This window comes from Microtus ochrogaster, linkage group LG2 (genome assembly GCF_000317375.1).
Source record: "Microtus ochrogaster isolate Prairie Vole_2 linkage group LG2, MicOch1.0, whole genome shotgun sequence".
Classification (NCBI taxonomy): Eukaryota; Metazoa; Chordata; class Mammalia; order Rodentia; family Cricetidae; genus Microtus; species Microtus ochrogaster.
The window spans coordinates 19,600,313-19,626,916 of record NC_022028.1 but is presented as its reverse complement, the minus strand read 5'-3'; the positions used below and the strand labels follow the sequence as shown (position 1 = coordinate 19,626,916).

General features: G+C 41.6%; 1 protein-coding gene across 15 annotated transcripts in view; it reads right to left on the bottom strand.

Moving 5' to 3' along the window:
• Dst (dystonin) overlaps positions 1–26,604 on the bottom strand; it is a 399,168-nt gene that overhangs the window by 134,817 nt on the left and 237,747 nt on the right. For all 15 annotated transcript variants that reach the window (XM_013351021.2, XM_026785512.1, XM_026785510.1 and 12 more), the window contains 26 exons: positions 25,914–26,026; positions 25,708–25,814; positions 23,478–23,597; positions 21,406–21,501; positions 21,183–21,310; positions 17,360–17,453; positions 16,919–17,073; positions 15,127–15,589; positions 14,911–15,039; positions 14,695–14,772; positions 14,440–14,601; positions 14,250–14,354; positions 12,849–12,944; positions 11,821–11,946; positions 11,138–11,290; positions 10,802–10,956; positions 10,493–10,619; positions 9,133–9,316; positions 8,116–8,273; positions 7,510–7,688; positions 6,961–7,099; positions 4,963–5,156; positions 3,202–3,364; positions 2,473–2,556; positions 1,523–1,630; positions 73–171 (listed from right to left, as the gene is read on the bottom strand). In XM_013351021.2, the coding sequence (XP_013206475.1) occupies positions 73–171; positions 1,523–1,630; positions 2,473–2,556; positions 3,202–3,364; positions 4,963–5,156; positions 6,961–7,099; positions 7,510–7,688; positions 8,116–8,273; positions 9,133–9,316; positions 10,493–10,619; positions 10,802–10,956; positions 11,138–11,290; positions 11,821–11,946; positions 12,849–12,944; positions 14,250–14,354; positions 14,440–14,601; positions 14,695–14,772; positions 14,911–15,039; positions 15,127–15,589; positions 16,919–17,073; positions 17,360–17,453; positions 21,183–21,310; positions 21,406–21,501; positions 23,478–23,597; positions 25,708–25,814; positions 25,914–26,026 (3,715 nt within the window). The remainder of the gene's footprint in view (positions 1–72; positions 172–1,522; positions 1,631–2,472; positions 2,557–3,201; positions 3,365–4,962; positions 5,157–6,960; positions 7,100–7,509; positions 7,689–8,115; positions 8,274–9,132; positions 9,317–10,492; positions 10,620–10,801; positions 10,957–11,137; positions 11,291–11,820; positions 11,947–12,848; positions 12,945–14,249; positions 14,355–14,439; positions 14,602–14,694; positions 14,773–14,910; positions 15,040–15,126; positions 15,590–16,918; positions 17,074–17,359; positions 17,454–21,182; positions 21,311–21,405; positions 21,502–23,477; positions 23,598–25,707; positions 25,815–25,913; positions 26,027–26,604) is intronic.

Below are 26,604 nucleotides of genomic sequence, written 5' to 3'. Positions count from 1 at the left end.
CCTTCCCAAAACATTACAGTTACTGCTCAAATCTAGTTCCTGCTTCCTTGGAAGTTCACTGGCAAAGGTTACCTCCTCCTCTTCCAGCCTTTTCAGTGAATCGCCAGCAAATTTAATATACTGTGTCATAAGAGTGACCAGGGCAGTGTATCGAGTCCGCAGGTCCATGAACTGCAAAAGAGAAATGACACAAATGTTATCTCTGTTACTAATGAGTTGAGTGAACTCTGAATGATGCCCTCACTACCAACTGGGCTTTGAGAATAAAGCACACACTTATCCAACAGAGAGTGGCATTTCAGGAGTAATGAGCTTGCTACTCTCTTGTGCATCACACTGAGCTATAACTTCTTTCTAACTTTAATAAGCACATTTTTTTTCCTGCATTGATAAATGTTCTTGAGCTGGGCAGTGTTGGCATACACCTTTTATCTCAGCACTTGGGGACAGAGGCAAGTGCATATCTGAGTTTGGTCTACAGATTGAGTTCTAGGACAGCCAGGGCTATACAGAGAAACCCTTTCTCAATCCTTACTGCCAAAACAAAACAAAAACCTTTATTTTTAAAAGTTTTTGTTGTTGTTTTCTTTTCTTTTTATTGTAACTGTAATTCTTTTTTTTTAATTTTTATTTTTCCATTCAATTATTTACACTTCCTTCCCTCCTCCCAATCCCCTCCCGCTCCCCCACTCCCTGTGTTGTTGTTTTCTTTTGGCTTTTTGAGATGGGTTTTTCTGTATAGTCCTGTCTATCCTAGAACTTGCCCTGTAGACCAGGCTGGCCTTGAACTCACAGAGATTCACCTGCCTCTGCCTACTGAATGCTGAGATTAAAAGCGTGTACCACCATCACCCTGCAGGTGATGGTTTTAAGGAAACTTAATAAAATGTAGTGTTACAGCACTTTCTGTTGTAGAATATTTGCTTACACTGTGTGAAGATGTGTCACTGTGACTGGCTTAATAAAGAGCTGAATGGCCAACAGCTAGGCAGGAGAGAATAGGCGGGAGTTCGGGAAGAAAGTAGGCACTCGAGAGAAGCCAGCGAGACACTGAAGAAGTTGTGCATACGGTACAGAGGAGAGGTAACTGAGTACATGGCAGACTGTACATTCATAGCAACAGGTTAATTTAAGTTATAAGAGCTAATTGGGAAGGAGCCGAAGCTAAAATAAGTTTTTGGTTTTTTTTTTTTTTTTTTTTTGGTTTTTCGAGACAGGGTTTCTCTGCGGTTTTGGAGCCTGTCCTGGAATAATAAGTCTCTGTATCTTTATTTGAGGGTTGGCAGTCCATGAAAGTCTAACAAGAAAGCCCAACTACAACTTTCTGTCAGGGATGGTTAGAAAAAAAGTATTAGAAGTAGATAATGATGAATGTAAAAATTATGATGTACAATTCCATTAAATCATTTAAAAATAATTAAAGTGGCCAGTTTTACAAAAGGGATGCTTTACCATGATAAAAGTTAAACTGTTTTTATAATGTTTCTTTTCTGCCTGCCCTCAGCTCCTCTCTGTTGGTTACCTCTTGAATAATGAGGTCCGCTGAGCTCTGCATCCGCCGGCGTTTCACTGGAGACTTCTGCTGTGAGTCGACCATGGCCCTGTAGGTCATTGTCTGCAGTTCATAGTCCTGCATCACAGAGTCAGTATGATCAAGTTCATTACAGAGAAACCTGAAAGCTCGTCCACAGTGACTCACCCCAGAGAAATGGAATGCAGTTCACCAAATTAGGTTTGAATAAGGAAATAAATTAAGAAAACAAAATATTTAAAAAAATCTATTTGACCTTAGCGATATCTGTAAGGTGGTAACATAAGTAGAGACATGTACAGTGGTCAGCAAAGATCCAAACTGTCTTTAGAAGTCACAAAAATATTTACTGCAGAATATTCTTGGTATAGGCAACCTCCACTTATTCCACATCAACAACAGAACTGTCGAGTCGGGAAGCTAAGAAACTGCCAATAATATCCTATAAAATGACAGTATCTCTTTAAGAATTTATTTATTATGTATACAATGTTCAGCATGTATGCCTGTAGGCCAGAAGAGGGCACCAGATCTCATCACAGATGGTTGTGAGCCACCACGTGGTTGCTGGGAATTGAACTTTCTTAACCTCTGAGCCACTTCTCCAGCCCCTGAAAGTATCTCTTAAGTACAAGTTAAATGTTCTCTCCATTTTAAAGGGAAAAAAAGGAAAGCAATAAGAAACAAGTTTCAGAACTGTATGTCTAGGGTGTGTGTACATTTTCACGCATTCGTGGAGAGTGAAAATGACCAGTCAGGGGCTGTCACCCAACTTGTCTCACAAAGAATTATTAAGTAAGTATAAAAAGGTTTGAATGAGGTTTGAAAAGGGTTCAAATGCTCTTTAACACAGGACAAAATGCTTTGAACTGCTTTAAAAACATACTACAGCACGATACACGTAAACACTAAATTTGCCTCAAGTAAGTGACTTTTCTCACCTTCACTGCGGCTGAGTACTGCTCGGAATATTTCTGACACTCGTCCATTTTGCTCTGTTTCATCTCTATTTCAGACACCAGCATCTGTAAACACAGTTTAGAGAAACAGCGATGGGAATTCAATCCCATTCCACCCCACCTCATGCTCAGGAACTGAGAGATACTCATGCCACTCAACACCTCACGTCTCAATGCTTCACACCTTCCACGTGGCCTTGACTTATGGATAAACAACACACTTCCAGAATAAGACTCCTAAGCGATCTACCCCTTGTGAGGCTGTCTAACTGGATATGAGAATCGTGCAGAGCCATCTTGGTGTTCTTCATTACACCCACTCCAGATGAAAACAAAAACCTTACAATGCTCACCCTCCCAAAAGTTATAATAAGGGTTCTGTCTACTACCTCTGGCCATGCTTATTAATTCAGCAAGCATAAAACTATGTTGCCAGAAAAGTGTCAAGAAAAATTAGACCCAGATTATGAAATCAGGAAGATGAGGCACATGAAAACTATTCCAACACTCTGTTAATTATCTGTGCTTTCAAAAATGACTTCCAGGAAATAAAATAAATGAAGGTAGGTCTGGGGTGTAGAATTCTCATGTAGACTGTTCTTCCCCATAGTTGTCTACATAATTAGCTTTTCTTCCAGCACAGAAGAGAAAGATGAGGCTCATGGCCAACCAAATGCAGACAAAACACAGGACAAGTATTTCTCTGGGTACCTTCTGTTGGTTCAGCTGTAAGGCTAGAGCTTTGCTGTTTTCTGGCTGATTTTCCTGAATCTTTCTCTGGGTAGTTTCAATTTGCTGGATCCAATCATCTAGAGGGTGGTAAGAATCTCTGTAGTACTTCAGCGACTTCCCAATTCCTTCTAAGTCCCGAAGCCTACAAGAACAGCAACAAATAGTCAGGCTCCAGCAGGAGAGGTGAAGGGATTAGGAAGAGAAAAACACAAGTGGAGACCCAAGAGTCACTATGCACAGCAGGGCCGATGTGCAGGGGCGACCTAAGACAGATTCCTGGGGCACTCCATCCAACATCAGGGTGAAGAGAAGTATTCTGTTCCGGGGACTGCTAACTGGTGCTGCTGTCTTACTATAGCACTAAGACTAAAGCTGAAAAGGCAGCAACATTAACTGCATTATAATCAGTCAATGCATCCTGAACAGCTGAGGCTCACCGCAAATCACAGTTCACCTTTGGAAGAATGCAACTCAATGGATAGTTCAACATGGTCTCAGAGGGAGTCTTCCAGGAACTCAAATTAAACATCCATTTTTATGATTTTTTTAAATCACAACACTAAACAAACTCATCATGTATTTTCCAGAGAAAAAAATACGTATGAATATAACTTCATTTCTTGAGAGGTACTATATCATAAAAGCATTTAATTTATATTAATATAAACATAAAAATGAGTATGAAAGGCCATTATTTGTTCCTTTTAAGATGAAGCCTAAATCAATTCCATTTTCTTCTGTGGTTTTAATTCTCTTAAAAGCCTCTTCTCTTCTCTTAGGTCCAACAGAAACTGCTATGCAGAGCCCAAGACATAAGCTTATGATTTATTTTGCTAATTCGTGGTTATTTGAACATCAACTGTCCATAATAACTTTTAGAGCATTATTTTATTTTCTTTTAAAAAGACAGAATATACAAATGTGAGGTGTGGTAGTTTGAATGTAATTGGCCCCCATAAGCTCATAGGGAGGGGCACTATTGGGATGTATGGCTTTGTTGGAATAGGTGTGGTCCTGTTGGAGGAAGTGTGTCATTGTGGGGTGGGCTTTGAGATCTCCTTTGCCCAAGAAATGCTCAGTGTGGTACACAGTTTACTTCCTCTTGGCTGAGGATCAAGATGCTGAACTCCCAGCTCCTTCTCCAGCACCATGCCTGCCTGCCTACCACCATGTTTCCTGCCATGATGACAATGGACTAAACCTCTGAAACTGCAAGCTACCTCAATTACATGTTCCCCTTTATAAGAGTTGCCGTGGTCTCGGTGTCTCTTTACAGCAATAGAAACCCTAACTAAGAAACCAAGATACACTAGCATTTTTAATTATACATAATTGATTTTTTTTTTTTATTTCTGAAGCTGAAGAGATGGCTCAGCATGAAGAGCGCTATCTGCTCTTACAGATAATTTAGGTTTGATTCCCAGCACCCACTAGTAGGTCTACAGCTGTCTGTTACTCCAGTTCCCGTGGATCTAATGCCCTATTCTGGTTTCTTCAAGTACATACATGCAGGCAAAACACCAATACACATAAAATAAAATCTTAAATAAAGAGAAAAGAAAATGTTTCAAGTTACATGTGTTGTTAAACACATATGTAGGAAAAAATGTAATTTGGAAACAATCCTGCAATTAACACATTAGCTATGGAATGTCAGTTAAAGCCTGTTAAGTTTAGACTTTGCCCTCTGTACACAAGGGAATCCAACCCATGTGGCCACTGAACAGAAAGGGGACCCACCTGTTGTCAATCTGCACGTGGACATTCTGCCATCTTTCAACCATCTGGTCTGCCTTTTCTTTGTGCCAATCAAAGTCAAGGTCCCGTTCTTTGTGTGCCTTAAACATCTCATCACTGATGGCCTTTGCCTTCTGTAACTCGTCCTCCAAAGCATGGAACACCCCTCTCTTTTCATCCACTTCTGATCGCCATTGCTAAAATACACGCATCAGTAAACATCATGAAATGTATCAACAAGTCATACAGTAAACACATTATTCACCTAATGCTAAAATTTATACATGACTATGTGACGTACAGCTACATAAAGAAAAACCTAAGATATTGAAAATGTGTAAGGTATAGCCTTATGAAATGACTATTATCTAGCTGCTCTGATCTCCGAAAAAAATGACGTTACTGCAAGAGACATTTATTTATGTCACTTAATGGAGAAAAAGAAAAAGAGGGAAGGGTAACAGTTCATAAAGATGTATCAACACATACAAAAAGCAAGCAAGCTAAATTCATAGTTTTCAATTAAAGATTATAAAATTCTAAAGGTCTATATAATTCAGCCTAGTAAAATTTATGTCAACAAAATTAAGAATATTCCCATAAGCAAGGCAGTTGCCACAAGAAGAAAAGTCTTTTGTATTGTGTTTAAATGCTTTCCATAATTCCATTGTTTAAAAATTAATACAAGAATAAAATGACTGAAATAACTTTAATGTTTTTGCCACAGCCTTGCTGAGCACTTTAGATATAGAAATATAGAAGCAGGGGTCAATGAGATGGCTGAGTGGTTCAGGACGCTTGCTGCCATGTCTTACAAGCGGAGTTCGGTCCCCAGAATCCACATGGTGGAAAGAGAGAACTGACTCCTGCAAACTCTCTCCTGACTTCCACGGTCACGTACCACAGCATGTGAGCGACACACACGCATGCACGCACATACACACAATGTTAAATTTCAAACATAAAAAACAGAGCATACAGTGGTAATTCCATTTTCCTTTCTCAAAATAACTTCTGAGGCTGGATAGATGACTGTTTAAGAGCACAGGCTGCTATTCCAGAAGACCCAGACTCCACTCCCAGCACCCACATGGTGGTTCACAATTGTCTGTAAGTACAGCTCCAGGGGATTCCACGCCCCCTCTGGCCTCAATGAGTACTGCAAGACTTGCCTCAGACACACAAGCAGGCAAAACATTCATACACATAAAATAAAATTTAAAAAATATTAATAAAATATTCCTTTACTCTTTGGTATCTTATAATAACTGTCCCCTTTAAGCAAATGAATCGACTATATGAGATTTAATTTTTAGTATCAACTCATCTTGCTGCCAATATGAATCCACTAGGAAAAGTTACTATACCAGAAGGTTCAAATCAAAAGTTACCGCCAGAAGGTTCAAATCTCAAACAAGAACACCCCTGTGGTGGTCTGAATAAGAATAGGCCCTATAGGCTCATGTTTTTTGATGCGTGATACCCCACCCCCATAGAACTGTTTGGGAAGGCTCAGGGGGTATGGCCTTGCTGGAGGAGGTGTGTCACTGGGGTGGGCTTTGAGGATTCAAAAGCCACAGGACGCTCTCTCTCTCTCTCAGCCTTGGTCTTGTGGATTAGATGCTTAGATACAAGCTCTCAGCTACTGCTCCAGTGCCAGGTCTGCCTGCTTGTCCATCTTCACCCATGTTCCTCGCCATGATGACTATGAACTCTACTCTCTAAAGCTGTAAGCAAGCCCCGAATGGATGCTTTCTTTTATAAACTGCTTTGGCCATGCTGTCTCCTTAGAGCAACAGAACAGTAGTTTACACTAAAATGATTGAAATGTACTTCTTTACAGGAAGCTGTAGAATTAGAGATAAATGGAGATGGCACATGCAGAAGCACATTCTATGCCAGATACTTCAGGTTGGGTGTCTGAAACTCGAGCTCTGTGCTAGAGAAATACTCAGAACTATGACCCTGAAAACATGTCCAGAATTTCTGTGAGACTCTTACCTTTAGAGTACTCATTAAGTTCTCAATATTGTTCTTGTCAGCTATTACTGCTTCCTCTTCACACAGTTTGGTTTCATAGAGTTTGACAAGGGCTTCTGCCTCTTGAGTGTTTTTTAATACCAAATTAACTGTTTTCAACCTTTAAAAGAGAAATAAATACTAGACCATGCTCTTTAATGCTTTTTTTTTTAAAAAAAATAAACACACTGTAGCCCTAAAGCATCACTGTAACTCATGACACAGGAACACTGGCATCCTCAGAGTCTGCCATTCAGCCGACGCTCTTCCTAATATACACTACCTTATGATCCACCCCCAGGTGAGATCTACAGATGCCAAGAGAAGATAGTTCTAGGTCACACTACGCATGACAGGAAAACCCTAAAGATGACGTAAGGTGATCTACAGAACAAAACCACGGGAGGACAGTCATCTCCAGGGCAATTCCCCTGGACGTGGAGAAACACCATCAGTCTAGTTTCTTAGATAAAACCCACTGTTGATAAAAAGCAATCAGCATCAGGACAGCAGGCAGATGTGTCAACCTACTTCTCTATGTAGGTGGAAGACATGGAGTAGATCTGATTCATGCTCTGGACGACCACACTGAGCTCTGATCGCAGAGTGGGGACGGACGGGGAGTCTGCCGCTTGACTGAAAAACTCTTCACACTTGTTTGTGATCGTTGCCAAATCATCTTTAAGCCGTTCCAGCTCTTTCTTTAGTTTCTAGTTAAGGAAGAAAATGGAGGCTATAAGTTATCATCCCATGTGGGTAACTTTTCTTACAGCTGCTTAACAATTCATTTCAGTGTTATGACCAACACGTGTCCGTATAACTTTTTTCATTACCAAATACACAGAAGCATGGCCTCGAGCTTTATAATCAGTAATGTCTTTAATATTAGGTCCCTTGACTTAAACCTCTAATTTTGTATACAGCAGGTGTACAAGGACTCTCTTTGAATGAAGTCCATCAGGATAGGTGAAAGGCAACATGCTATGTTTACCTAACTCAGAGGCAGAGCAGAATTATAGGATCTTAAATTATATCCAGCAAGATATGTACAACTGGACCCCAGGAACTGAAGTCACAGATGAGCACGCAGAACATTGGGTCACTAAGAGGAAATGACCTGGGTTTTCTAACACTTACCTCCTGCTCTGTGATTCTGAACATGCTTTCATGTAAATCGTCTCTTTCCAGGGGTGTCCGTATCTGCCGAATTAACCGGTCTTCACAGCTCTCTAACCGAAGTCGAATGTTTCTCACTTCTGAGATGTAAAGATTATACACCGACTCCTCTTGCTCCTCTGAGAAAGCAAACATGATCAGCTACAGGCTTCTCATCCCTAGGAAGCTCTTGTGCAAGTTTCAATAAAACAGTTTTATTCTTACTGAGGCAAACCAGTTCTATTAGCAGAAATCTTAAAGGTATAACCTTAAAACAGAAATCTTAAAATGTGAATTTTAAAACTTAAAAAAATACTAGTTTTTAAAGTACCAAATTATCACGGAAATATCCAAAGGAAACAATGTATTATTCTGTTTTTATATTCACAAAAATATGAATTATAAGCTATCAATTAACCATGAAATTGAAGAAAAAAATCAAGTGTAAAAAGCAGCAGGTAAAGAAAGTGTTAATGTTTTAAGATTTTGAAACAAAATACCATTAATAAAAATCATTTGTTTTTAAATAGTATGAAGAGTTAAGACTAAGATCTATATCAAATAAATGTAAACTAGATAAAGCATTCTGCTTTAACTCCTGTGTAAAACTGAACAGAGGAAAATCAAATCTTTTATGTGCCTTAAGGACCTTCATCCTGAGTGTTGCCCTGCAAAGCAGGACAAATGTTAAAATGCAGATGAGGTAAAAACGTGTCATCTGTCCCACTGCTTGGCTGGCATCTTGAATTAATGATCTCTTCTAGAATCTTCCTACCTCAAAAGTTTTGTTTGTTATTGGTGGAGCTGGGCCTGGACTCAGGGCTGCACATATGCCTGCTCTTACGTTATGCCCTGCACACATGCATTTCTATAGTGTTCATTAATCTTGCTTACATATCCCAGCCATGTGATGCAATAACCTGAGGATTTCCAATGAGAGCAGAAAAAAAGGCCTGGAGCAAACCCCTGCAGGGCAAGTAAACAGACCCCACACTTTACCTCTTTCTGCAGACTTGAGAAGCTCTTGATAATACTTCCTACATACATTCACCTCCTTTTCTAGTTGAGTGACATCTGAGCCTGAAAATATTTGGGATTCCTGGCTGTCCTCCAGGAAATCTTCCAAACGAGACTGGAGATTACTCAGAACCTGCTGGTGTTCGCCAGGCAACATTGTCTTTATCTGAAAGAACAAAGGTCCTCTGATTAAGACGTAAAGCCAAGAGCTGTATCTGAATGGTTCAGATCACAGTTGATACCACGGTATATACTTCAGTTAGTCACAGTTAGAGGAAACATCTGAAGTTAATATTCTATTTATTTTAGGCTTATACCCTATAGTGGGGAAACGGAACCAACCTAGTTTTCCTCCAATAGATGAACGGATAATGAAATTTGGTACACATATAGAATGGAATAAAACACTGTAGAAAATGGGAAAACATATAATATGAAGGGAAGCCACACAATCTCAGGGACATAAAAAGCACAGGGTCTCCCTCATGTGTGAAGCATCACCTCTAATACATACATAGATAAGAAAACAAACGTGCGTGTGTGTACAGTGGCCATGTAGACAGTCGAGCAGAAAGGGTAAGTACCTGGGTGAGGAAGACTGAAAGCGGGCAAAGGATGAAGTCAGGAAAGATGGATAAAGCTACTTGGTTTTTGTCTGAGCTCTCTCATGGACTTTCAAGTTTTGTGATGTGTAAGTGAATACAGAATATGTTTTATTGTAAAGTTGAACGTGAAGCTCCACAGCTTCAGAATGGCTAGCTAGTCTAGTCATCCAGATGTACAGACTTTGGGCCTGTCAACTTGAGGGTATGATTGATTTTCATTTGCAAATTCTTTACAATAGTGTTTATTAAAGGAAGACAAATAAAAACGTTGACAAAATTCAATAAATAAAATTAAAATAAACCCACTCTGTCTGTCCAAACATCTAGTTTTAATTATTATTTCTTATTCTTCCACTTCTTTTCTTGTTTTTTTCAAGACAGGGTATCTCCCTAGTTATCCTGGAACTTGCTCTGTAGACCAGGCTGGCCGTGAACTCACAGAGCTCCACTTGCCTCTGCCTTCCGAGTGCTGGGATTAAAGTCATGCACCACCACTGCCTGGTTATTTCTAATTTCTCACCCTCAGTAAGCACTGAGCAGAGCATGCGCTCTGGATTTCCCTCACCTGGAGAGCGTGCCTCACCCCCAACAGGCCCTCCCAAGAACTCATTGACTGCGGAATGTCAGCCTCCACGGGGCTCCACGCTTTTCCAGAACAAATGCAAGCCTGGCCCTGCAAATGACAAGGCACCCCTCATTTTTGGAAACACTGGATTAATGTACACATTTATACTCACTGAAGCCACGTTACTAGCTCGAATTCTGTCGATTTCATTGACCAGATAATGCCAGGAGACTACACTCTTCATGTTTATGTGAGATTCGTGCCAAAGAGCGAGGACACTCTGATACTGTTGCTCAATCCTGAAACATATGCAGGAAAATACAGATTTCTAAGCCTTTTTACCCCTTCTGAAAACACGCTACAATCTTCGTTTCTAAAATGCCCCCTAAGTACTCACTCTACAGAACTTCCAGTCCTGTGCGTCCCTGACAAAGCACTGACTGCTTCTTTAACCGTCAGCAAGCCCCAAACCATTACTAACCTGTTTGCAAAGTCAACTGCTTCTTTGTTTGGTGGAGGAACAGTAAAACACACAGATGGGACCATAGCCTCGTTCCCAGTGGGACTAATGACCTTCCACTTAGCTCGATGAGAATTGTTTGCCAGAACACATTCATCGTCTTTATAAATGGTTATCTGGTTTTAAAAGAAAGAGGAAAAACCGAGGTCACCACCGACTCATCTATACACAATCTTGCTAAGAATTACTATTTCTATGAGGCAGAGAAAAGCCTTATGACTAGGAAGCATTATGACCTCCTTTGTAAAATGCATGGATTCGTCACAGGATCTGGTCTGCTTTAAGAATGACAGGTACCTCAATCTGTCTGTAATCGCAGATAGCGGTGATGGGAATGGAAGTTTTGAGTAGATTGTCCGGATTCCGTGGCTTCAGCTGCACTATTGTCTTGGCTCTCCCCATCAGGCCGGCCACCGAGCTTCGGTACTGCAGAAGCTCTTCTTTTTCTTCCTAGAAACACAGCGGGGTTTTCAGATTAGTGATTCAAACTCTCCATTCCACAGGGATTTACACAAATGAAACCTCAGCACCAAAGTATGCCCTGACCACTGGGCGACACTTTCTGCATCTCATCACCCTGTCTTGACTCCCTCCTTCCTCACTTTGTTTCCTCCCGCACCCTCCCTGTGTAGCATTAATGCTATGTAACCCTCTCTATGCGTTTTTTATTTAGCATACTACTCTGCAGCTACCCTATGGTATCTAGGACCACAAGGGAGAACAGGTCCTGCCTCTGTTGTTCACAGTTGTATCTCCGGAACTGAAAACTGGGCAGACACAGAAGGTGTTTCCCAAGGATCTCCTTGTGGAATGACTGACCACACAGACTACCGCTAGAGCAGTTTAAACAACATCATAGAAAGTACACTACAAAAACTAAACACACTAAAGGCCTGGTTGAGCTAACGGTGCCGATGAAATACAAATCTATACATGCAGACGTCTGATGAACCACTAATCGACAGTTTCCATGTCAGTACCATGGACTCCTGAACGAGGTCCTCCAGTTTGTGAATGGCGCTCGATCTGTCACAGCTGTACTTGCGCTGGATGGCATCCTTCAGATTCCTTAGGTAATCAGTAGCTTCTTTGGCTTCATTGAAAAACTAAGGAAAGAGAAAACTCGACAGCTGAGCTACACTGAACGCCAGGAAGGCAGAGCTGTTAAATCCAGGTTCTCGGGCCCTCGGTGTGCCCCGACAGGGGAGAGCAGAACCAAAAGCACAAAAAAACTTAACAGCATCATCCTTTTTGAAACTGAAAAAACCTTTGCACTTAGATGGCTACAGATGAATATTAATTATCCAAACTGTACATGTATACTGTGCTTTGGATCTATATTGTTTTGATTGGAAGTCTGTTTTACTTTAGGGCTCAACCAATCTTTTACGTAGGGGTGAAGTTTCAAAGAATGTATGAAAATTTCTAAAGAATAAACTGAAATCTTTATTTGGTTGACTCTATAATAATTTCCCTTAGAATGAGAAAAAATTGTAGAATTATTTACAACATTTAAAGGCCTTATAAAAGATTCATTATGCGTGTGTGCATGTATGTGTGTGTGTGTGTGTGTGTGTCTGTGTGTGTATACATCAGAGGTCAACAACTGGATGCTTTCCTCACTTCTCCCCACCCTGTTTTTTGAGACAGGGTCTCTCACTGAATCTGGAACGCTCTCATTTGGCAAGACTGGCAGGCCAGTGAACCCCAGGGATCTTCCAGTCTCTACCTGCCCACAGCACTGGGCAGCTCACTTTTTTCTTTTGAAGTGTGGGTTCTGGGGGTGGAACTCACGGCAAACAATGTGCCAGTTAAGCCATCTTCCAGCCACAGGATCTCTTCGTACAGCTAAACTTTCCCCTCAGACCTGACACCAGCACTGACGTCCTGTAAAGCAAGTATTGCTTCCTCCCCCCTCCCCGTGTGTTCCACACCTCAGCCCCACAGGCAGCGCTGTCGTCTATGCAGGCTCAGGGCCGTCTATGCAGCTGCATCTCCACTCACATACCTCGAAATAGGCGGTGTTCTCCTTGATGTGCTGCTCCACACACTGGCAGAGCTGCAGGACCCAGCTCCACTGCGTCTGCATGGCTGCTCGGTACGCCTTGGAGAGAAGACGCACACTGAACGCCGGGCGGGAAAGTAGGGTGTGGAGGGCTATACTGATGCAGTTTCCTTCTTTAATTAACTTTTTTTTTTTTTGAGACAGGATACCAGTATACAGCTCTGGCTGTCCTCAAGTTTGTGGCAATCCCCCTGCCTCAGCTTCTCATTATAGGCTGGAATTACAGGCATGAGCCATCATGCCCAGATCAGCGTTGATGGCTTCAAATGACAAAATATTCTACTATTCAAAGAGATGGAAAAAAAATTCTAATGGGCTGAACCATGAAAACTGGGGTAGTAAATTTTCTTATTTGAGAGTTCTTCCTTATGCAATCAGTCTTAAAATTTGTATATAATTTTAAATTAGTCCAGAAGAATTTCCCCAAATTTCTAATTCCTTGATTTTTTTTCTTAGAATAAGGAAAATTATGGCTATATGAAAAATTTAATTTAAAATAAATGCAAGTTATTCCCTCTATTTATAAAATGCACCCTTGTCTTCACTCCGTACTCACTAGTGCTGCCTGACATCAGATTTTTAGAATACTGAGTGTGTTTTTCTCCACGGCATCCCAGTGTTCCCTGTTTATGGATTGTTTGTATTACTGAGCGACACCATGGGTGTGTTAACACACATACACAGATCTGTAGTTTTCTTCTGTGTTTTGCTGAGGAAAACGTAGGGAGGATAGAAAAGGAACATATACTTTCATATCAATGCAATTACCAGGTTTAATAATATTATAATAAGAAGAATTTAAACACTCAATCTATTTGAGTGCTTATTATTTAATACAGAGTATATCTTTCAGGAAGGAAATACTTTAGAAACACTAGTTCCTCATGAATTATGAAACTCGTTTTTATTGAAGGTACAAATCCCTGCCTCCCAGGAGAGGGAGCTCCGTGTCCACTGTATGTTCAGCCTGTTCTTCCTATGGGAATGACCCCAGGGCCTCCGAGCTGAGTTCAGACGGGCTTTCCTGCCTGGGACTCTAGTAACCTACACTATTATTTGCTCCCTCAAGCTAAGCTACATTTTTGTTTGTCACACACAGTTATGTATAAGCTCCACCACGCAACACCCTTCCATCCCCATCAGATGAATTTACTCAAAAGCAGCTTCACATGGCCTAAAGAAAGCTGCTACCTTTCTTCCAAAAGAGGACGAAGAGAAGAAGCACTACGGTTCACTGAGAAAGTTTTCTCTGAGCCAGACTGGAGTAAACACTCAGTAGTTTAGTGAAAGAGGTTTAAATTGATAGATCCATCCGTACTCAGCCCAGACCGCTCACTTTCTTACCTCTATCGTCAACCGGGCTGGGTGGTTTTCTAGAAGCAGCTGCTCTGCGATCTCCTGGACGGCTTTTATGTTTTCCTCCTTCTGCTCAAGTTCTCTCATTAGCTCCTGGTGAGGAAGCATTAAGGAGTGCATCAGAAGATGTGGCCAGCTCCAGGTCCAGCTCTGGCACCGGAGTGCGCAGCTCACTCACCGCATGGTACCCTTTCTTCCGATCAACGTTGGTGTTCCTCTCACTCCAGTCGTAAGCGACTTCTTCCTCCTCCTTCTCATTCAACCAGATAAGTTCATTAGTTGCCCGTGTTACAAAATTATGGAGCGTATCGAGGTGCCGCTCCTGATTTCTGGATGTATTCTTTTTAAGAAAAAGCAATGTAAGAAACAGATTGTCAGTAAACAGGTGGGATGGAAATCGAGAGTTTCAAGCAAACAAAGGAAAAAGACTTACCAAGAGTTTTGCATATTGACTCTCTAATCTGTGCAATTTATCTGTGTAAGTCAGTTTAAGAGGCGCTGTCATCTGAATCTAAAACAATGGGGGAAAGACAAGGAGGTTAAGGATCTCAAGTTCTGAATAATACTTAGTATGTCAATCACTGAGTTATAAGGTCTTTATGTAAAAAAATAATGAACAGCTACAAAATATTTTTAAGAATTCACATACCTCGCTAATTTTAGCTTCTTTAAGGCTTGCTTCAAATTCTTCAATGGCTCGGTGAACATTTTTATGGTTTTCTAAATGGCTTTCAACACTTGGCAAATCTGAGCCCCATTCAGTGCGGTCCAGCTGCACCTTAAATAGCAAAATACCAGTTTAAAAAAAAATGGATAAGTTGTGTCCAGAGTAAGACTGGGGAACCGGGGTAAATGTAAACATTACCTGCATCTCATCAACCCAGTTCAAGAGATCTTGAACAAATTTCATATTGACTTCCTCTTCTGTCAAGTTCTGATCCAGCAAAGCGGACTTTAGAAGGGGCTTTCGGATCTGCATTAGCTTCAGAGTCTGTGATGAGCTTGGCTCTACTCCTAAACTGAAATTTGGAGCCATTACTGAAGGGAAGCCAGGTGTATAAGCTGGAGTAATCGATGGAGTCAGACGGGAAGTCATCCCCGACGACAAGCCGGAAGTCACACTAGAAGAGGTCAAGGAAGGTGTGAGACTCTGGGTTAGCCCTGAGTTCAGACTGGGGTGTAAGGTCTGTGCAAATCCTGAGTTTAGACTTTGGCTGATTCCTGATATCATGAGCTTTGTCTGTTCTGTGGTCAGCATGCGTCCTTTACTGTACACGGAGGAGCATTCATTCCTTAAGGCCATAATTTCATCGCGCAGCTTTGCAACCCTGCAGGAACATGGAGAGGGAAATGGTGTCATCGAAAGGCTAATGTACACTGCTGGCCTTAGCTCATGCACCAATACTGGCCTTGCAGGGCTATCAGTCACGCACCACTACAGAGAGTCACTAACAGTAGGGGTGGGGAGCAAGAAGGCCTTCAACAGTGCTGTTTTCAACTGTTGTTCTGCAAACCTACACTACTCAAGAAGTACCCATTTTGTTTTAAAAACATCACTGAAACCATGAGGTAAAATGTTGCCTCATGTTTTGTTTTCACTGAATATCATACTTTAAAAACTCTCCACATTATTAGTCTTTATAACCATCTCTTATAAGAAACATAATTATTACCATATGGTGATGGTTTTATTATTTGATATTAAGGGGAATAAAATTTCTTATAAAACATTTCTGGCATGAACATAAAGTTTTCTAATTATATCTGCTTATTACCCACATAGAGAATAATTCTTGCTTCCTAAAAGTGAAATTAGTGGCTCAAACACGATTTACAAAGGTCACTTCCTTATGTACATAGAGAAAGAGAGACTACGGCTGGCCAAGTTCTGGTCTCTCTGCCCCCATTAACTTGTCAGAAACGTTGTGCATTTGCTGTTGTTTACTTTTTCCTTCTCAAGATGGGGTCTTGCTATCTGGCTCTTACAAGACTGCCTACTTGCGTCTGAGCTCAGAGCCCATGTGCCTGTCACCGCACACAGCTTTCCCCCTCTTTTAACGTGCACTGGCGTTTCGCCCATACATATGCCTGTGTGAAGGTGTCAGGTAACCTGGAACGGGAGTTACGGACACTTGTGAGCCACCATGTCGGTGCTGGGAATTGAACCCAGACCCTCTGGAAGAGCAGCCAGTGCTTTTAACAGCCGAGTCACCTCGCCGGCTTCCACAGCTTTGCCATTTTATACACATATATTTTTCAAATATTTGGTCACAACCATTTTCATAATAGTAAACACAAAACTAACTGAAAGATGGGAACTTTTCCCTTTTCTAATGTTGCAAATTGTTATTATTTGGTGGCCTGAGGATCAAACCCAGGGCCTTAAATATGCTTAGTTAAATATTCACTCTGTCTGTGGGTCACATCCAAAGACCTACATAAATATTTTACATACTTGGAAATAAATATAGACATTTAAAATACTCATTTTAATGACTCTGGTATTTACTATGACAGCAAATTTACATTTACTGCAAATATTGATCCTACTTATTTTATCAAACTATTACAACTCACATAAAACTTAATTTCATATTCTACAGTCCCATCTTGCTCTCCTGAAGCAGGTATTGGAAAGGTATAAAGCCCACTCCTACCTCTGCACCAGCTGATCGGCCTGGTAATATTTCCCATCGATCAGAATCTGCACATCAATCACATGCTGGCGTAAAAGGTTCTCACATTCCAGTATGTACCCGGCAATTTCTGCTTCATTCTGAAACTGCACCCCTGATTCTAATCTTTTGGAATCCTGTATTTAAAAGAACTCAGCATCAATTTCATAAAACAAAGGTTAAAACTAGCTTTAAAGTCCAAAATATTAGAAGAGAAGCCTATTTGGTCTTTATTTCTTTTGGTTCAAATATATGTTTTTCTTTCACTCACTGCCTCCCAAGAGAGAAAATATTGATCATAATCTTTCCAAGCTTCTGCAGGGAGTAAGTACCAGGAATCTATCACACAGTACAAAAGGTTCCACTTTACCCCGGCACACACAACCCCTCCACAGCAAGCCCTGGCTCCAGAAACCAACTTACAGACTGGAGAGCATTTCGGGCTAGGATCAGTTTGTCTTCACAGATGACACTATCCCTCTGAATGCGGGCAGCAATCTGTTGCAGCATATCCAACCTAAAAGAGACAAAAGGAAAAAAGAATTTTTTTTTTTTAAGCCAAAGAGCTCAGCAGTCGTGAAAACCGACCCTGTCCAGGAAGCAAAGACAGCCTCACACGCTGACTCCATACCTGTGTCCGTCAAAGGACTCATTGCCGAAGCTAATGCAGGAGTTGATCAATGTGGGGCCACAATGGACAGACAGAAGATTGTCGTTCGAATCTAGACTAGTCCGAGTGCTCGTAGTGTTAGTAAACACAGAGTCACTGCTACGATAACTGTAGCTACTGCTGTGCATTTTCAGTCCTGAAATGACGTCCTGGGACCATGAAAGCAGGACTGGAGAAGGAAGGCTCAAGTTCTACCTGGTGGAAAGTGGCCTTGGTGGAGTGACACAGCTTTAATGGACCCTTAAATATGCCTCAGCATGAATATGCAATACACTGCAAATATTATGCTGATAGCTATTCAGAAGAATCATGCCTGAAGCCATTCATTTGCTTGCTGAGGTTTGCCTTTTGTAGTCTGCATTAAAGCCGTGCAAGTACAGACAGAGCAGGATGATTGGGCGTCACTGGAAAAGATATGCCAAATATTTTCACTAAGAGTCAACCAGCTGCAACCAGCTAAAAAACAACTCCGGTACCCAGGAACCCAGGAATGACCACCAGTGAAGGTAATTCTGTCCATACCAACCACAAGCTAAGAGGACACAAAGATTGCATCACAGCCGGACTTCAGGGAAGAGATGCTATGTGCTGGATAACACAAGGCAAAATGCTGGAACAATCAAGGACACACAAGCAAGCAAATTTAATGACAAAATTGATTTCCATTTGACCATCAGGTCATTTGTCCATCATGTTAAATTAACTAGAAAAACATTCAATTACTTTTCTTGGTATGATGAACTCTCTCAGTAATGTTACTTCTAACTACTACAGCTCATATTTGAAAAGACAAAGAATCCAAGTAGAATACTGACTCACTAACGGCAAATGTGTCTGGACTTGCTTCTCCTTCACACAGACTAGCAGAGGGCCCAAGAACATCAATTCTTTCCTGTTTGTCTTCTCACACTCCAAGCCGCACAGCTACTATAATTTGTAATATGCAGCCAGGACCAAAAACTTGTGTCAGGAAAAATGAAGACTTTTTACCAACCAAGTACCCAGACACTTCCCTACCTCCAATCCTACAAAGCCACAATGATGTCTCTCTGCTCCGAGTTAAAACATTTTAATTTTTCAAAAGCAATGACCAGGTAAAATAGAACAATTTATAACAGGAATAGCTGTGCTTTACACTTTCTATACAGTTTCTATGTGTCAGGAAACTAAACATTTTACACACATAGCCTCATCTCATATTCATAACCACCAAATGTGGTAGGTATTGTTACACCCTGTTACAGTGAGGAAACAGGCCTAGAGATTTAAGAACACCTCTAAAATCACATAGCTTCCAAGGTGAAGTAATACACCTAGTCCAGAACAGACCGGCTCCTGGATCTCGAGCTTTCTTCCAGTAGCATACTGTTGGGGTTGAGTGTATCTGTTTTGGAAGCATGATCCTAGTGTGAAGTGCTTAAGAGCCATGAGATCATAAAGGCTCAACCCTCATGAACAAATTAAAGCCACTATCAAGGGAGTGACTTGGTTCCTGCACCAGTGGGTAGAAGGCTCTGCTGCTTCAGTGGGCCTCTGCTGTCTCCTGTGCCTGTCTGGTCCCCTAGCCACCATGCTGTTCCACTCTCCTCCTCGTGGTCTTTCTGCCACTGACCAGGGAAGGCCCTCATCAGGTGCCAGCACAAGCATTTCTCAGTCACCATCTTCCTCTTCTCTTTTTCTTTTCTTAAGCACAAGACAATCTTTTATACAGCCCAGGCTTTTCATGCTCCTGTTTCAGCTTCCCAAGTGCTGGGCTATGGCAGACTTGTATCATACCACAACCCTCAACAACAAACTTCTTTTATGTGATTCAGTCTGCAGCATTCTGTTGCAGCAGCACAAGGTGGATTATAGCACACATTAAAATTCAATTACTGATGTAGTGACTAAAATTCTCTATCTTTTCTCTGCATCTTTAATTCAAAAGGTTTCTTTAACACTTCATTTTAATCACTGGTACGATCTGCAGCCCATGCATTTAAAGCTCATTTTGATTCTTATGTTCTGCTTACATAGATATGGTAACTTTACGCTTTAACAAGACTGAAACTAGTAAGAAAGGGCTGACAAGAGGAACTTGTCTTTGTATCTTAAACATATTATTCCACGTCAGCACTGAAGTCAGTATGGGAGAGCATAACACAACTATACTGGGTGTCTCTGTCATGTGCCTGGCACTGCGCAAAAGCACTGTTAAGGGACACAAAATGACAGCTTGACTCCATATTATTAGAGCTACTATCTTAGAAACAGGTGGCTTGAAAGAAACATGAATAAATATGAAATTATAACCAAGGTAGGCATTCTTGAAAAATACTCATAAATTATTAGTCATAAAAAAGGTCATGTCATCCAGCCTGGAACACGGCTAGAAGGAACAGGGAGGCTGAAGTCTGAGAAGGATTAGGACTAAGAAAAATAGGGACGTGAAATGGATTCCCTGCCAGAAGAACAAACTACACAAAACTGTGAATAGAGGAGGGTGAAACACAGCCCAGGTGAGCTCCTAAGAGACTGCAGCCAGAGCAATGCCTGACCACACGTGCCCCCGGCTGGAAGGAGGGGCAGAGAGCACAAGTCTCACACACTACAGCAGGCTGGAGGATAATGACCACAAGGAAATAAAGTCATAGGACATGGCCGAGCATGCAGCCCAGTGGGTGGGTGGTTCCTTCTTGAGCAGTGGGACACAGTCAGAGCAGTAGAACAATAAGCAGGCAGTGCTATTTTCATGGACCACACACACGGCAGAAGGGAACCCAGAGACCTTCGCTAACTGTTTCTGTTGTTGCTCCTTGAGACAGGGTCTCAGGTAGCACAGGCTGGCCTCCTACTTACAACATAGCAAAGGGAAAATGATCTGGAGGTTCCAATTCCTCTGCCTCCACTTCCCAAATGCTAGCATTACAGGCATGTGCCACTGAACCTAGCTTTATGTGGTGCTAGGGATGGAAGACAGGGCTTTGTGAACGCGAGGGAGGCAAGTACTCCACAAACTGAGCTATACGCTCAGCCTCCATCGGCTTTTAAATGAAAGTATGTCCATGGCCTCAGAGAAGGAGACCATATGAAAAACTTTAATAATGAACAAAATAGATAATCTCTAACTTATGAACTTCCACACTTGGGCCTTGGTGATTTAAGATTATTTTAAGAAAGACTTCTGGGTCCTTTTAGACAAGACTCCATACATAAATCCAACCTACCAGGTCCTGTATGTAGTTACTAATTAATTCTCTAAGAGTTCTTGCTACCATAACTAGATAAGGAAATGGAGGAACAAAGACACTAAGAGACTTAGCCAAGGTCACACAAACGAGTAACTGGAAAATACAATCTGTGTGAGGCTCAGTTCCAGTCTCTGGTCTCATAAAACACGGCGGACAGTTCCTGAGGAAAGGTCAGGGTTGAACTCTGACCTCCACCTGCAAGTACACACAAGTACCCAGGTAGACATGAACACAGCACGGAAAGAACAAACCATGCAACCAACAAAACCAAGTGAAAGTCGAGTTCTAGGAGAAGCAGAATGGATCGTGTCTGCAAGCAGACACTGCACCGGGCCAGCTTCCCTACCTCTCCACCTCTGGTCGGAGCGCCTTCTCCCGCTCAAGCATGGCAATGATGAGCTTGCCCCACTCCTTTTCAATGTCATTTGGGTGATAACCTTGAAGGAGTTTGATGCGTCCAAACTCTATCCAAATCTGAAGGAAACAACATAATTAATGTGCAGCAAAGGCCTGAAAACAATTCAGAAATTATGCTTGAAAGGACCAAGGGATATTCTTGGCTTACTTACCTCTAATAACTTATATAGTCGTTTAATTTTTGATTTCTCTGTCTCCTTTGGTGGGATTTCTTTTTCTTTAAACTGTAAATACTGGTTATAAAGTGCCTATAAAGAGAAGGAATCTAAGTAAAGGCCCACCCTCAAAGCCTGCTTTCATCGTGTCAGTAGAGCAAAGACCATTTCCTGTGTCATGAGCACTCAGTAGAGCGTCCTTATGGACTCAACACTCCAGCTGCCAGGCAGCTGTGTGCCGGGTTGCGCAAGACCAGATGAGAGCCATGATCTAGCATGTGCCACACAGGACTCTGAACAACACATGATGACCAAACATGAAAGCATATCCTTGAGAGACTGAGCTTCCCAAACACCATACACTGGTTTTTAGTTTCTAGAAAACAGTTTGATGAAATTTGCATAAAGGAAGGAAAAGACTTTTTCCCTTCCATTCCATGGCTCTATTCTGGAACGCGTGCAAGCTAAGGAGGACTAATTTGTGGCCTCTTCATACCACTGCTGATTTTAACAGGGAATTTTTTTTCCTAACAAAGAAGAGTGGATGTTATTAGTTGACATTACTATTATAAACACTCCAATCATGTAATTATCTCATTTGTGAACCTCTTAAAATGTTATTAGATTCATCTTAGAAGACTTTTCTAAAAACTGCATAAATAAAACACTTTCACATTTAATGGATGCACGGTAGTCAGTTTAGCTTAATTTATGCTACATTAAAATACAAAACACATTTCTGTAAGATTCTGTAGAGGTTTGTGAACTTGGAGAACTATTTGCTAATTCCTAAGGATATGTTTTCTCTCCTACATTACCCATCAGCAAGCAACCTGTGTGAATACTCAGACTCCTACAACTCTTAAAGACCTGTAGAAGCCAGAGACTGGCACAAATTTACCCAATGGTCAAAGCAAAAACATAACAAACAACCCCACCACACTCCCAGAATTCATTTAGAAACATGTATATTAAATTTGTACATTAAATCCAAAAACTATATCAAACCAAAACCAAAATCTTGTAGGTTGCTATCAGTCATTGGTCACCAAATGCCACCATGTGCAAAACACTGTGGCACCATATGAAGTAGAAAGGGGCCAGGTTTTTGTGCCCTCGAATAGTTCATATCCACATAGGGAGGCTTCTCATAATGATAAGACCCCATAAAAAGGTCTTTAAAAAATTTAAACAATACTAAGTAACTCTGTGGCAAGGACAAACACCCTGTGGTAATGAGAAGAGTCACAGCACAGATGTTCTCAACAGATGTGTGGGAATAACAAAGAACTTTCATGAGGCCTATTTTGTGTTACTGCAGCTATTGTAATTCCAGTCTGAGAGTTAAAACAAAGCTTATTAAGTCAAAGAATTAAGGCTACTCTGTAGTCAATATTCATATTAGTGGTTCGTTAACAATAAACTGCTTTTGCTATTTCAAATATAAGTGTACAAAATGAGACAGCTTATTCTTTGAAAAGCTGTGTATTCATAATTACTTTATATTGCTGGGATAGCTCCACCTCAATGACCTTGCCTAAGATGACAATATCAGCAGAGGTCTGCTAACCCTTGGCCACTAACGCGAGGCTGTGAGCATCGACTCTAAACTTACCTGCAACACGGCAGGATCTGCATTCTGAAATATAGCAGGATCTGCACTCTGAAATTCCTAACATGCAGGATGTGCCTTGTACTCTACAGAAGAGGCCCTCGGGGCAGCTTCTAACCTGATTCAAGCAGAGGCATGCTCCTGATCACTGCTCTGTGTGGGAGCTCCCAGGGATCTTTCTGTCCCAGCATCTGTTGGCGTCCTTGCACTTCCCACTCATCATGTAAGATCTGGCAGTGTTAGCTTCAGAAGCTCTCAAATTATACCTTTAATTCTCAACAACTTAAAGCTTGGGGGACGGAACTTCTTAAAGATGCTGCTGCTATAACTTTGCTTACTAAAATCAATGGCTTGCCAAAGGCAATTTCTCTTGAATGCTAAGATTATGGGATTAACCCAGCATTATTTTACAGATTTTGATCGAATCAATCCTAGTGATCTTCTACAATATACCAACCTTTAGTTCAACAGGGTTGTTAGGAAATGTTCTCTCAGACATTGTGACCACGTGGTGTCTAATCCACTGGATGAGGTAGTTCACCATATTCTGGTATTCGATCCACTTGACTTCAACATCCTAGGCAACAAAACAGCAAGGACAGTTGCAGTCTATGGGTAACTGCACTCATCTGCCAGACATATTCCTGTGAGTGCAGATGTCTTGAAGCTTGACAGAGAGATTCATCGGGTAAACGCTTTCTTAGTTTCCACTCAGCTACAATTCTTTCCATACAAGCAAAATGCTATCAACACTTGGCCACTAACCTTGGCCCAATGAGTGTCCAAAAATAGTGGCTGTTTGGGGCACAATATCAAGGAGGTTTCTGAGGCTTCAAAAAATGATCTGGAAGGTTTTCCAGGGCTCAACATAAGGGGAGCAACAGCTTGTATACACCAGGGTTAGCCATCACCTCTGACCACTGAGCATCTAAGTTCCCTAATATCTGACATCCAATGAAGTTACAAGAGATGTAGGGACCAGAGAGGGACAGGTTGGATATGATGGAATTTTCAAGTACCCATTAAAAAACTCTTGTAAAAGGAAGCAATCAGAAGGCTGACAACTGCTGTGTAATAAGCATTCTGAAGAATGCTTATTAGGTGGCAGGATTATGCTCACTGTTACAATAAAAAACAAAACTTTCAAGACATAACATCTGCAGTCAGGAGTTACTGTCTAACTAGGGAGAAGAGGGAATCATTGTAAAAATAGTTAAGCGGCATGCGGGGCAGTGTCTAATGTTCGAATGACTTGAAACAGCATCTACTAATAACTGGAGGGAAGGATACGCATGTGCCTTGCAACGGTCACCAGAGACTTCTGAGCAGTGAACCACGGGTGATAATGTGGTTGGAGCAGGGATGGATAAAAGATCCAAGTCCCAAAGGAGGCAGGGCACTGACACAGAAATGCTCTACCTATAGGTAACTGGTTAAGACTGCAAAACTGCAGATGGAATTGCTAATATGATAATTAAAATGCAGTTCTGACTACTGGGCATGTGAATGAATTCAACCAGTCATCCTGCAAACTGGTACTAAAGACACGACAGTGGACAAAAATTAATTTCCCTGTGCAGAGTTAATGCACAGATAGAAAAGCATACATTATCAAGCCCAGTGCTACACGAAGAAAGAAGAGGTAGCAATAAGGTAAAGGAAGGAGACACAGGAACCATTCTGCAGCAACAGCTTGGAGCATGAAACAGGAACACGCTGCCAGGAGAGCCAAATGGTTAGGATCTTTTTGTGAAAGGCAAGGGGAAAAGAACAAAACATATCTAGAACTAAGACTATGGAGCCGTGATACAAGCAATCGGAAAAGGGAGCGCAAGAAGGCTTCCAGGCAATGCATATTTATCTCTATATCTGTGAGAAAGAAGGGAGCAGCTTGCGGTAAAGGGGCATTGTCCTGAAATGAACACAGCATCCTGTTCACTTCGAGGCAGAGTGTTTGTTCAGCATGGCCATGTCAAAACACATAGCTGGGTTAGCTTTCACAAGCCTTTGAGAAACGGTGACTCTAGTGAGGTCACAGTAGCCAAACTGTGTGTCAGAAACCTAGTTCTGCTCACCTGGTCAAACACCTTCACCTAGGCAAGTCAGAAAACAACTATCTAGTCAGCTTATTTCACAGGGTCTCCTGGATCAACTTTAAGCTGCATTCTAGAGAGAGATGGCCTATCTACATGGAGACCAGCAGTTGTAAAAGGACAGCAGGTTAAAACAGAAATATTTACATCCCAGTAACTCACTACTTTCTTGCACAGATGTGCTGTGACTCTCAAGCACTTTCCTTTATCTGTGACCCAGAACAACTTTTTCAGTGACCCTTTAATTTCAATGGCAGAACGACACTGTGAGATGTACATGTGGCCAGAAAAATAGCGCAGGAGCCCAGATATTTACATAGCATTTAAAATCCTTTTTTTTTTTTTTTTTGGTTTTTCGAGACAGGGTTTCTCTGCGGCTTTGGAGCCTGTCCTGGAACTAGCTCTGTAGACCAGGCTGGTCTCGAACTCACAGAGATCCGCCTGCCTCTGCCTCCCGAGTGCTGGGATTAAAGGCGTGCTCCACCAACGCCCGGCTAAAATCCATTTTTAAAGTCCTGCACTGATTAGCAAGCAATTCAATTACTGAATTGAATTATGGACCAACAGCTTAAGTGCAGGAAAACCAATACTCACGTTTGCACCAATGCCTTCACCGCCTTCGGGGACTTTGGGAAATGCATCATAGAGGGAGGACACATAGGTTATTACTGACTTTTCATCCGGTGAAGAGACATCAACATCTAAAACAGCAACAGAAATGAATTATTTCACGATGCTGACTGATGACTTCTGGCGAGAAGCACATGCCAGTGGAGGCAGGACTCAAGAAAATACCTCACCTTCGGGGTCCAGAAGTCTTATAACACCAATTTTTTCAGCTACATAAAAAGCGTGCTCTAAATTTGCAAGGTTGCTTTGAACAGCAACAGTATTCATGTCTATCAGGTCCGGCCTAGAAAAAAAGCACACAGTGTTAAGTTTCTTACAGGTCACTTCCACCTGGCAGGTGCAAGTATCAGCCTCTTAGATAACAGCACCCGCAAACACCAGTACTATACCCATATTAAATCCGAGGCCGCCTTTAAACACTTGCCACTGCTTACTTGTCTCAGAGGCTTGTATGGGCCAAAGGAACACAAGAGAAATATAAAAATGTGAGCATATGTAACTCCCAGATCTATAAATGCCCCGTGATTGGAGCTCGTGACTACATCTGTCCTCCTCAACTGACTGAAGCACCTCTCTTTCACCAGCCAACATCCTCTCAGATTCTCCCCAGATGCCAGTTTTGTGCTTGGTTTAGAGCCATGACCGTGCCCCCCTCTGCTCAGAGTGTCCGATTTGCTGTTGCTGTTTCCAATCCTTTCTCCATTCTAGCCGAGCTGGCCCCGTCTTCTCTGTAGGACACTCGCTAACCACCACCTCAACCTGTCATGATATGTCCCTGAGCTTCTTGTACTCGTAGGATGGACTCAGAAGCAACAAGCGTTTCTCATACTTCTGTGCCTAGTAATCTATGGTTCTCTCTCT